The sequence below is a fragment of the Lacerta agilis genome, chromosome 1 (assembly GCF_009819535.1).
Source record: "Lacerta agilis isolate rLacAgi1 chromosome 1, rLacAgi1.pri, whole genome shotgun sequence".
Classification (NCBI taxonomy): domain Eukaryota; kingdom Metazoa; phylum Chordata; class Lepidosauria; order Squamata; family Lacertidae; genus Lacerta; species Lacerta agilis.
In genome coordinates, this window is record NC_046312.1 from 131,844,971 (window position 1) to 131,857,330 (window position 12,360).

The 12,360-nt window shown below is 44.5% G+C and overlaps 1 protein-coding gene across 1 annotated transcript in view; it reads left to right on the plus strand.

The window, feature by feature from the left end:
- Positions 1 to 12,360, plus strand: part of FAM207A (family with sequence similarity 207 member A) — a 44,821-nt gene that overhangs the window by 24,187 nt on the left and 8,274 nt on the right. The window contains exon 3 of the mRNA XM_033171831.1: positions 8,556 to 8,624. Coding sequence (XP_033027722.1) covers positions 8,556 to 8,624 — 69 coding nt within the window. The remainder of the gene's footprint in view (positions 1 to 8,555; positions 8,625 to 12,360) is intronic.

The following is a 12,360-nucleotide window of genomic DNA, read 5'->3' on the forward strand; positions in this document are numbered from 1 at the left end:
GAGCCCTGAGGTACCCCAGAGACAACTCCCATATGAACATCCTAGTTGTCAGTGAAACCTATGGAGTGTCTCTGTTGGGGAAGTATTGAAAGGGGAGGGAATAGGATCCCTCACAGCGCCTTAAGCACCTAATCCTAGAAGAGATGAGTGGAGAGGAGAAGAAGAAGAGTTTGGATTTGATATCCCGCTTTATCACTACCCAAAGGAGTCTCAAAGCGGCTAACATTCTCCTTTCCCTTCCTCCCCCACAGCAAACACTTGTGAGGTGAGTGGGGCTGAGAGACATCCAAGAAGTGTGACTAGCCCAAGGGCACCCAGCAGCTGCCTGTGGAGCGTTTGCCCTAACGAAGGCTGAGCCGTTTGCTCCCAAGGCGCTCAACCAATCTGCTCAGACCAATGAGCGCCGCCAAACAGCCTCCAGCACAAAGCACACAGGCACTGCAACTGCCGACCAGCCGTGGCCTCTGCTCTACAAATAGGAATTCTCACTGGCAAAAGGGGAAAGTCAGAACCAGCCATGAAAACCGTTCTTGGTCCATTGAAACTAGTCTTTTGCGTTTCAGTCTAGGCTCTTGTACTACCAACCCAGCTGTACGCTTGTGAACCATGAACCACTTATAAATGCCATCTCCAACTCCTTGAAAGATTCCATCAATGGTGTCTCTGAAAAATGTGACACTTCACTTGGGAAGGCAGGCAAACTAATACCAGTGTCCTGGAAGAAGCAAAGATCACCAGTGTTGAAGCAATGATTCTTCAACACCAACTTCGCTGGACTGGTCATGTGGTTTGGATGCTTGATTATCGTCTTCCAAAGCAACTACTCTATTCCAAACTTAAAAATGGAAAGCGTAATGCTGGTGGCCAACAAAAGAGGTTTCAAGACTCTCAAGGCCAATCTAAAAACATGTTGTATAAACACCAATGGCTGGGAAACACTGGCCTGCGAGTGCTCCAATAGGAGAACAGCCTTTACCAAAGGTGTCATGGGCTTTGAAGACGCTTCAACTTAGGACGCAAGGGAGAAAGGAGCTAAGAGGAAGGTACACTTGGCAAACCCTCACTGTGATCAACTTCCGCCCAGAAACCTATGTCCCCACTGTGGAAGGACGTGTGGATCCAGAACTGGCCTCCACAGTCAGTCACGGACTCCCGGTTAAAACTCACTGTTCATGGAAGTCAATCTTACTCAGCTACGAGTGATAAGAAGAAGAAGAAGAAGAAGAAGAAGAAGAAGAAGAAGAAGAAGAAGAAGAAGAAGAAGATGATGATATCTGGTTGTAGACTCACCTACTGTTGCAGTGGGAAAACCTTCAAATATTCATATAAAAGCAATCCAACATCAGATAGACACTGTTCCAATGCTGTTCTGCTCAGAAGAATGCTGTAGCACCAGAGGCGGCCCTTGGGATATGGCTAGGGGCAGCCATCATCCCTGAAGCATGAGACCACAGCAACCCTTCTGCTTGGGTGATCATCGCTGCCCTCCTGGTCTCTGAGTGCCAGATAGGGGGCCATCTCAAGGTCAAGAGTGGATCCAACCTACATGGATTGGGGACTTGGCCAGGACAATAGGGGGTACTCAACTTGGCTGGGAAACAGGAACAGATATATAGATTTTCCTTTGCTTTACTGAATGGGTGTAAGGTGGGGGTCGAGGGAGGGACAGGGACAAACCTGATACTCAGGTTTCCACCGGAAAAACCTCCCCGTTTGTGACACAAATGTGATATATGTATGACGTTTTATTAAAAGGTGGTGTGGGTAAAATGGGCTTCTTTCTGCTTCTTCCATGTGGTAGTTGGAAGTCCTGTTGCAACAGTTCATTGAGTAAAGACCAGGCCTCTCCAGAGAGCCAAGGCTGTGCAGGGGACCCACGACTAACCCTCCCCCCAAGATGAAGAGAAAGGGAAGGAATGCTACTTACAGCCTGCCCATTTCGTCCAGGAAAAGATCCCACCCTCCTGTCTAAAGTAGCTAACTATCTAAATGCCCACCCAAGCCTAAATCTTAACCCAACCACAACCTAAGCCTATACCTAACCCCCGCCCTAACCCTACACTTAACCCTAACTACTGTACAAAATAAAAATGTACAAAATATGTACAAAATATGCACAGATGTGCACAAAAATATAAAAAATAAAGAACAAAAATATTAGAATAAAGAATAAAAAGTAAAATAAAATAAAAGTGTTAAAATAAAACAATAAAAGAAATTCAAAATAAATAAAATAAAAGTAATAAATGAAATCAAAATCAAAATAAGAAAATGGAAAAATTACAACAAACCAAACTCCTCTCTGAATCGCCACCAACCACCACCAACCGCCACTAACTCCTCTCTCTCTCTCTCTACACGCCTCACTACAAACCCACAATGGCTGCCTGCAAGTCAGTGGCTTTTAAAGGAGAAGCAAGAGATGTCACAAAGGAGGGTGGGTCCTTGTCACCGTGGCAACCCTCCCCCCTGGACCTGGGCCCACCTGGCCCCTCCTGAGAGGTGATGCTCCTGTGTCAGAACTCGGAGGCACCTGCTGTTCCGCCTGCAGCTGGGCTGCATCTTCATTGCACATCCTTCTTCCTGCAGCCCCATTCCCAAAGGGAGACCACCCCCACATCCTTCCAGGCAGGATTGGACCATCTGCTTTGCAGGCAGGTCTCCCATCCTGGACAGCATCTCCGGGGGGTGGGGGTGGGAATGTCCCCCCCCCCACTCCGAAACCCTGGAGAGCTGCTAGTCAGTGCAGGCTAGTTGAAGAAAGATATTGAGCAGCTGGAAAGTGAGCCAAGGAGGGTGACCAGGATGATGAAGGGTCTAGAAACCAAGCCTTATGAGGAACGGTTGAGGCAATTAGAAACCAAGCCTGATCCATATTCTAGATATGGAAGATAACATTAAGCAGAACTGTTCGTGTGGAAAAAAGGGAGGGAAACTATTTTGCAAAAGGTTTACGATGGAGAGTTAGAGCTGAGTCTTCCCCATCCTTTATTATTTATGGAGTGAATCCCGGTATTGCAGTTGTTGTATAAGGGATTGTTTTTTTGACCGGAATGTATTTGAAATTCATAAGATTTTGGAACGCAGAAATAAAATCATCAACCATCAATTAGCACACAGGAGGCTACTTAAATTATATAATTTTGTATTTGAACAATTGGTATTAGTGATTGTATTATAATTGGGTATTGTTATAATGACACTATTATTGGATTGAAATTGAAAATTAATAAATTTGTGCTTTTTATGCAGAATGCTCTAAACCCAAATTCTAGCCCTACGACTGGTTCTGCCACGATAAATCTGTTTGTTTCTAAGGCACTTGGTGGCTCTCTTTTTCTCTGTTTGCTGCCGGGGGCTTAATACTTTCACTACCCTTCTGCATTCTGTGAACTAAGCAGGGCATGGATTTGCAAGCATTTGGAAATTCTGCCACATAATTTTCAGGTGGAACTCCAATTGGGAGAGAAAAGGGTAAATGCAGCCTGCTCTTTCTATGTAGGGGGCCCATTTCGTGGTGCATGCAAGTTTAATGGTGGGCCGTAACATTCAAGGCAGACACGTGGGGGACCTGTCTGGCCTAAGTGGGGAAAGGAACCATCAAATTCGCTCAGCAGTGGAACTGACCTCAGAAAACCTCTCTGGCATGGGAACATATGAATTCCAGAGCCATGGGCACACAGGGCACATGAATGCTTCACAGTCTGTTGTATTTCTGCTGAATTCACATTTGGAAATATGCCCAGTCGCAAAGAGCACATACCTGCTTGTTTCCAAAGGAGTGCTAAAATAAATTAACAAGTCCTCAAAGAGGCAGGCCTTTTCCAGTCCCCACCTCAGATAGTCTCAAAGTGCAAGGAAGCCCGTGCAAATTTATCAGCAATTTCAGCAGAAGTTGTGTCTAAAGAGTGCAGCAGCTACCTTTTGGCTGACAAAAATTCTGGCACCTTGGCTGAGTGTCCTGGAGCATGCACAAAAATCCTTGACCTCCAAGGAGGATGTAGCATTTCAAAGACCGCAGGGCTAATGTGCTCCTGAGCATATGCAGAATCCTTTTCCTCTGGCGAGGTGTGGGGAACCTTTGGCCACCCCAGTTTTTGCTAGACTGCAACTCTTGTCAACTGCAGCAAGCAGGCGTTCAGGGCCAGAAGTTCCCCACACCTGAGCTAGAGACTGTGCAGGTATCTGTGGATTCTGGAGTCCCAGAATTCACCTTAGGTCTCCCCCCCCCCCCGATGTTAGTGACTTCACCTGCCTGATGCTGCATAGGAGGTGACCTAAGATGAGAGGGCTGGCAGGTACTCATGCTAAGGCCTGGCTGACTTTCTTGCACAGTAAACGGGAGATGAGTACTCAGTGTGTAATCTTATCACAGTGAAGAACGGTAGCAGCTTCCCCAAATCTCTTGCTAAGAAGCAAAACTCTGTATTGCTGTGTCTGCCTGCTGGCATTCACAGCAGAAAGCCATTTGTACTTCTGCCTCTGTTCTGGTCTCTGAATGGAAGCATGGTTCGTATCCCACTACCGACACCAGTGTCTGTTGACCCTTAACTGTGGGTTCCAGATTTTTGTAGGAATGGGTAACTTAGCAGCATTTTAAAGACCTCTTGTAAAGTTGGAAAGGACCGCAAGGGTCTTCTAGTCCAACCCCCTGAAATGCAGGAATCCTTTTGCCCAACATGGGGCTTCCACCCTGGATTAAAAGCCTCATGCTCTGCAAACTGAGGTGTATGTTCTGGTTTAAAATAAAAATAAATCCAGCTGATCTTAAGAAAGACCCTCAGCTGTGGATTGTTGCTTGACACTGCAGGGGGTGTGTGAGAGAGAGAGTGCAGACCCTCCAAGTGTCTCTACTTTCCAGGGACAGTCCCGGATTTACAGGAGCCATTCTGGTCTCTGATTTGATCCCTTAGGATGCCCCTATTTCCTTAGGATGCCCCTATTTCCTTAGGATGCCCCTATTTCCATCAGAGAAGAGCCAAGAAGATCAAGTCACTATGCAACCTTTAGAAGGCAGCTGAAGGTAGCCCCGTATAGGGAAGTGCGAAATATTCCCTTATGTTTTTATGTATGTTGAAAGCCGCCCAGAGTGGCTCCAGCAGCCTTAAGTCAGATGGGTGGGGTATAAATAAAATAATTACCATTATCATTATTATATCAATATTACAATATTATCATCAATTATTATTATTATTATCATCATCATCATCATGCCTTAAACTGCCTTGATGCGGAGCTAGCTCAGGATTGCCTCCTCTTGTAGGTTTTGAGAGAGGGGACCTGGAGATGCCACCAGGGGCATTCTGCATCATCGTCAACATGGTTGTTATTAAATAAATTTCTATACCGCCCTTCATCCGAAGATCACAGGGCTTCAGTACAGCTACAAATATAACATGCATGCCAAGCAGATGCTCTTGTCACTGGGCTACAGCCTTTCCCTATTCAACGTGGTGTTTCTGTTGGTTTATATTCAGCTCTTTAAAAAAAAAAAAGTGTATTTTTAACCATGGGCGTTCCCCGGGGGGGGGGCAGGTGCCCCTCCAGAAGCAAAAAAAATTAAATTGTTGTCAGCAGCCTAAAAGGAAACAAAAGCTCTTCCTAAAAAAAAAAAAAAAGCTCAACGACTGGTCTTTCTACACCCCCCCCCAAATCTCAATAACAATTCAGCTCTTGCAAGAGCACAGCTAGCCAGTGTGTGTGTGTGTGTGTGTGTGTGTTGCGCCGGCTGTTTCCCCTTCCTCATGCCAACAGAGCTGGCGTGCCTATCAGAGACTGGATCCTACCCTGCACCCTGCTTGGTCAAATGGGGATGCAGGCTGAGACTTGGGCAGTGTCAGGGGGCGAATCCGAGGGCTGACATGGGCTTCCCTGGATCCGCCCCCTGCCCATTCAAGCAGCCCACACCTGGGACACTCCTCCTTCCTTCCCTTGCCGGTTTCCAGTGTGGAGCTCTGTAGGTCTCCTGCATTGTGACTAGGAAGGTCTTAGCCTGGGTTCTCATCCTTCCTCGTCTGCCTGCTTTTTGTATCCACACTACATCATGCTGGCAAGAGAGGAACAGTTTCTGAATTTGCAAGGGAGCTTGGGAAACTGAGTTCCCTTGCATGGTGAGTAGTTCCATTGCGAGGGCTGAGGATCCTGGGAAACTGAGTATTTTAGCCATTTGGGGCTTTCTGCTTGGGGGGGGGGGTTCTGTTTTTTGAAGCTGTTTTTGTTTGCTGTTTACATAATGTGGTCAGTAATCAAATAATTCAGGATTTTGTGTGCTCTTGCTTTCCACTGCTACTGCTTAGAAAATTAATTAAAAGGAATAAATATTTTTTTAAATAATCATTGTGCATTTTATGTTATCAAAGAGGGTAATTGAGCCATTGGTGCTTCAGCTTGTCCCAGGTTCCTTTTGTGGGGCAGGTTCCAGCCTCCATTGGGGGGTGGCATTGTTTTGCAGCAAGGTTTGATTTCTAGGTGGTTTGCCTGTGCAGTTGAAGGGGAACACAGCTTTTGTTTTAAGTTCAGTTCTGAGGTTTGCTACTGCATTTGCTTTTAGCGTTTTGGTTTACTTTGGAGGTAGTGTGGTGTGGGTACAGTTGTTTGGGCGCCATATGTGAAATCGAAGGCCTAGCACGCATCAACTGGCTCCTCAGATCTGTGTAAACTAGTTAGCTGAATTGGTTTTCCTTGTCTGGGTGTTTTGTACCTCAAAGGTTGTCAAACTTTACAAAGCAGACAGTCTTCTGTCTTGCTGAGTTAATTTTTAAATCAATTATTTCAGAAGGTCTAGTCCCTAAAAAAAGCTCAACAACTAAAAATGAACCGAACCCCAAAAAGGTCAACAACTTTGAGCTGAACCCAAAAAAACATGGGTAGATCACTGCCAGATTTTAATTCTGAAAATAGATCACAGTCTCTTGGGAGTTGGCCACCCCTGGTATTTTTCAAGCAAATAATTGTAATAACTATCATAATAAAGCACTGCTATAATTATATATAATTTTCCTAAAATTTTAGTTTCATTCGCCTTCCGTGCTGAAATGTCACAACCTGAATGACCATGGTTTCCCCCCCCCCCCAGTTTTGATCCTGGGTACGCCCCTGGCTGAAGACCTCACCTCTGGTTCTGCCCACCTACCCACGCCACTGGAGTGCCCCTTTGGCGAGGCTTCAACCTGCCCTGGCTCAGCCGGCTTCAGCTGGGATGAGCAAGTCATGTCAACATACGTACACTGGACCTAGCATCAGAAGCAGTCGTTTGTGGTGAAGGTTTTCCTAGGGAAACAGTTAGGGTCAGAGGTGCCAGCTTGCAAGGGTGATGGCAGGGGCATCAACATCATGTACCTGAGCATCGTGCCACCCTCCCTTCCTCCTTCTCTATTCTGGGAGAAGCTTCCAGGGCTTTGGGAAGGAGGTGCCAGACTTTAATACTTTAATACTCCAATTTACTGGAAACATTCAGGGGGCTATCCTAGTCCCCCTAGTCCACTGACCACACACCGCTGGCCAGTAGAGAGTCTCTGTGTACATTCTCTGTGTACCATGATGCCATCAGTGCAGGGCATCTTGCAGAGTTTACAAAAAGGGACAGATGCCTGCCCTCAAGGAGCTTGCAGTGTGAAAGACAAGAAAGAAAGTTATCCTTCTAGGTTAATTTTCGGTAACTTCCACCCTGATACATCAAGAAACGTGTAGACTTTATATTTCCCCTGTGGACCACCACAGGGTGAAGCTTGTAGAACCTAACCCTTCAGGAGGCAGACCAGTCCCAATTAGCTCTCCATAGCTAGGTTGCAGAGGTGGGCTCATTGGGGATGAAGACGGGACGGACCTTTTTGGCTCCATGGGCCACATCATTATCAGGATCTGCCTTGTGGCAGAAAGTGGACAGGATGGCAGGTGCATCCTACTGGTCTAAATCCCTTTTGTTCCCATCACAGTGTTTCTGGGTTTAAAGTAACACAAACATAAGTGCACTGCCTTGTGTACCTTTTGGATGAACTTGGCCCCAAATTCATAGAGAAATTTAATACTAAATTAGCAAGTGCTAAGAAGGGGAGCCTCTTTATTCTCTCTGAGGTTTAAATAAGGTTGTTCTTAACATTGCAAGTCTGCTGTTGTAATCGATCCTATAGGTTTGGCATTTATAGCTATAGTCTCTCCCAAAGTGTATAATGAGAACAAATGGTTCACTTACGTATTTCCTCACCTCAACATGATCTTTGGAATGTTTTGATTGTTTTATAATGCCATGTTTTCTCCTTTTCCTCCCAATTGCCACTTTCTGTCTTGTTTTTGTAAGCCTGCTTTTGATTTCTGTACAGTGGCTAGCATATTTTAGGCACTTTTATAATAATAAAGGATAGTGATGACAGATTTACTCTTTTGAATGCCATTCACTTATTGTTACATAGAATTATATTACCCTCAACACCTTACCGTTTTGCTTTGTTTTGTTTTTACATTTGAAATATATATATAGATAATGTTCTAACCTGTATGAGCAGGTACTTTCAGGGTCATACAGGATAGATGACTTTTTCATGTGTTTGATTTTTCAGGTGAAGATGAAAAGGTACTTTTGCCTAAGAAAGAAAAAATGAAGCTGCGGAAGGACAGGTGGTTGCAAAGTAAGGCTTATTTTGATGAATCCTGTTTTCATAGAAGACAACTAACTCTACAGTGCTTAGACTTTTACCTAATAATATTCTGTGCAGTAGGCAAGCACCTGAAAATCTATATGGGAATCCACCTAATTATCTAACAAGTAATAGATTATCAAGACTCATGTACAATATTTTTAAAACAGGGTTAGACAATCCAAAGTGAATGTTATTTCCAGACTTACAAGCACTAGGAGCCAGAGAAATGACTAGACAGTATGTTGCATGAAAAGTAGTTACATATAAACTCAACGGTTGCGAATTCTGAAGTCGCTTCCCATGGAAGTAAGAAGGGAAAGGTAGATGTACTCATAGAGCTGTGGACAGCCTTTCTCTGTGGGCCACTGTATGCTCATTTCACTTTTAGTAGCTAAATTTCCAAGGGTGGTGGTGTTGAGGAACAGGAGAATTCATGTAAGCATTGATCGAGAAAAGCAGCTGCCAGTTCTAGGATCAGACTTCTCTCTTTGCCTTCAGAGGAATCTACAGAATTCTTAATAGAAAGAAAACTAATAAATGAATCTAAAGAGAACCCACCCACATGACACACACAATATTAAAAAAGAAAGTTTACTACCCCAACCTTCCCTCTCCCAACTTCTCTTCTTCCCCAACTTTAAGCTGCCTATAATATTTGGGCCTCACATCAAATAAAACGGATCTGTAGAAAAGATTCTATGAACAGAAAAACTGAGACACTGTAGGTACTTTTGTAATTCAAGAAAATCTATAATAGTAATAAGTAATCAGAACCTGGTTTGTTGTTGTTGTTTAGTCGTGTCCAACTCTTTGTGACCCCATGGACCAGAGCACGCCAGGCACTCCTGTCTTCCACTACCTCCCGCAGTTTGGTCCGACTCATGTTGGTAGCTTCAAGAACAGAACACTGTCCAACCATCTCGTCCTCTGTCGTCCCCTTCTCCTTGTGCCCTCAATCTTTCCCAGCATCAGGGTCTTTTCCAGGGAGTCTTCTCTACTCATGAGGTGTCCAAAGTATTAGAGCCTCAGCTTTAGGATCTGTCCTTCCAGTGAGCACTCAGGGCTGATTTCCTTCAGAATGGATAGGTTTGATCTCTCAAGAGTCTCCTCCAGCACCATAATTCAAAAGCATCAATTATTTGGCGATCAGCCTTCTTTATGGTCCAGCTCTCACTTCCATACATCGCTACTGGGGTAACCATAGCTTTAACTATACAGACCTTTGTCGGCAAGGTGATGTCTCTGCTTTTTAAGATGCTGTCTAGGTTTGTCATTGCTTTTCTCCCAAGAAGCAGGCATCTTTTAATTTCGTGACTGCTGTCACCATCTTCAGTGATCATGGAACCCAAGAAAGTAAAATCTCTCACTGCCTCCATTTGTTCCGCTTCTATTTGCCAGGAGGTGATGGGACCAGTGGCAATGATCTTAGTTTTTTTATGTTGAGCTTACACGTGGCTAATTATTGCATGACGATTTAAAATGAGTTCATAGGAGACTTGTTCAGATCTTGCAGGATGAGATTAAGAATAGACATCTGTCTTGCATTCTTCTTCCTCTGCTTTCTTCAGCTCAGGAATGAATTAACTATGGAACTAGTCAATCCCATGTTTCTCTCCCAGTGGGCTTATTGCATCCCACTTTCTACCCCGCTTTCCTTCTTCCTTGAGCAAAGATATCTCAGCCTTAACCTTGTCATACATGAGGATACCTTGGGTTCATGGTGGGGAAATGAGGGCACAGGGAAAAATTATAGAATGAAAGGCAAAATCCTCCCTGTTCTGCTCTGTGGTGAGGCTGTCTTTTGCAAGGTTCAGGCTGAATACTCACAGAGGGTAAAGCTCTGGAGTTGCTTCCGCAGCAGTCAGACTTAGGCCAATCCCTATATAAGAGCAGCACCTGTATTCCAGTTGCAAGCTCTGCCTTTACTGAAAGGTGCCTCTTCACCTGCAGGGGCCTAGGCCACTCCAGCAGCCTCTTAATCCTACGGAGCAAGGGCAACTGGTCACATGGGTGCTTCCGTAATAGGGGCCTATGAGACGTAGTTCTCTTGCCATGGATACTTTAGTTGATTGCAGGGGGTTGGACTTGATGACACTTCCAAATCTACAATTCTATGATTCTAAGCCAGCACCCTTGGCTCCCATTGCAGAAGAAGAAGAAGAGTTTGGATTTGACATCCTGCTTTATCACTACCCAAAGGAGTCTCAAAGTGGCTAACAATCTCCTTTCCCTTCCTCCGCCACAACAAACACTCTGAGGGGTGAGTGGGGCTGAGAGACTTCAGAGAAGTGTGACTAGCCCAAGGTCACCCAGCAGCTGCATGTGGAGGAGCGGGGAATTGAAGCCGGTTCACCAGATTACAAGTCCACCGCTCTTAACCACTACACCACACTGGCAGAAGTGTTTCTGCCCTCGCTTGCAGTTCTTTTTCTGATTCAGAGTCTCCAACCTTCATCCCTTGAAGAAGGTGAATCTGCCTCCAGGGCCATGACACCTCCTTAGATTTGATTGAAAAGTAAAAATTGGATATTCTCACAGGTGCGGAAAGAAACATGTGAAAACTGCATTATTAGGCCCACATGAATAATGTTCCCTGTTGTATAATAACAGGGTGTTCACTTGAAGGAATTTAATTTGACATTTGGTAATGATATATGTTTTTACTTCAACAGTAACTTGTCTATAAAGCAGATAATATTTTCCTAGTATACAGTAAATTTCACTTATACAGAAAATTGTTGTAAGATTTAATCACTTGACTATTGAATATATTTTTGAATATATCTTGACTATTGAATATATCTTCAAAAGCTGACTTAACGCTGATGTATTTTGGGATTAATTCGCTTTCTGCCTGATTTCTTTTTTGAAGAGGAGACGTAGATGCCTTTTGCCCCCCCCCCTTTTGTTTGTCAGCTGGGAACTGAAGTTCTTCCTAATGGCGTAATAGAAATTATTCAGGTTATATTCTGTTGCAAGCAGTGGTAAATCGTATCAAACTTAAGCCAAAAAAGATGCCGTTTCAGCCACTAGAATCACAGGTAGAATGGCTCTGTCCTTAGAAAGATTTCATAAGAAAAGAATTCAGAATCGGGTATGTCTAAGCTTCATTTTTGGAAAGCTTTGAAGTAATGCAACTTCATAGTGCTGGACCAAAAAAAGGAGTACTGGCGATCAGAATGCATGTGCTCTCCAGCCAAGAGAGCCCATCTGATGTGAAGTGTGCACATCCACATTTGTCACAAGCATCTGAAAAGGCAAACGTTAACAGGACAGCCAAAAGAACCAAGGATGTTGTAAATTCCAGCTCCAAAGAGCCAATGAAGGGCTGAAGAGATCTAACAGCGTTGAAAGGATTGTATCTTCTGAATCAATCCTGAATCTGTAGAATCTTACCTTACTTTCGAGCTGAACCATTCATACTAAGGAGATCAGAGGGACACTGTGACCTCTTTAAATCTACATGATAGTGGGTTCAAAAAGGTCATGTTTGGCTTAACCATCCCCTTCTCTCTCTCTGCTGGATGTTACAGCAGAACGGGCGAAGTTCATTAACTCCTGGTTTTATGCTGTGCACTTAGGTAAATTATACCAGAGCCTAGATAGCTCCCTTTGATGCTCCGATGCCATGCGACTCCTTTTGTTCAGTTCTGTAAGCCCCAACCCTGGCTGACTGAATATTTCCAGTGACCAGGCTGGGCCACTGCATTCCCCCCTCTCGTAT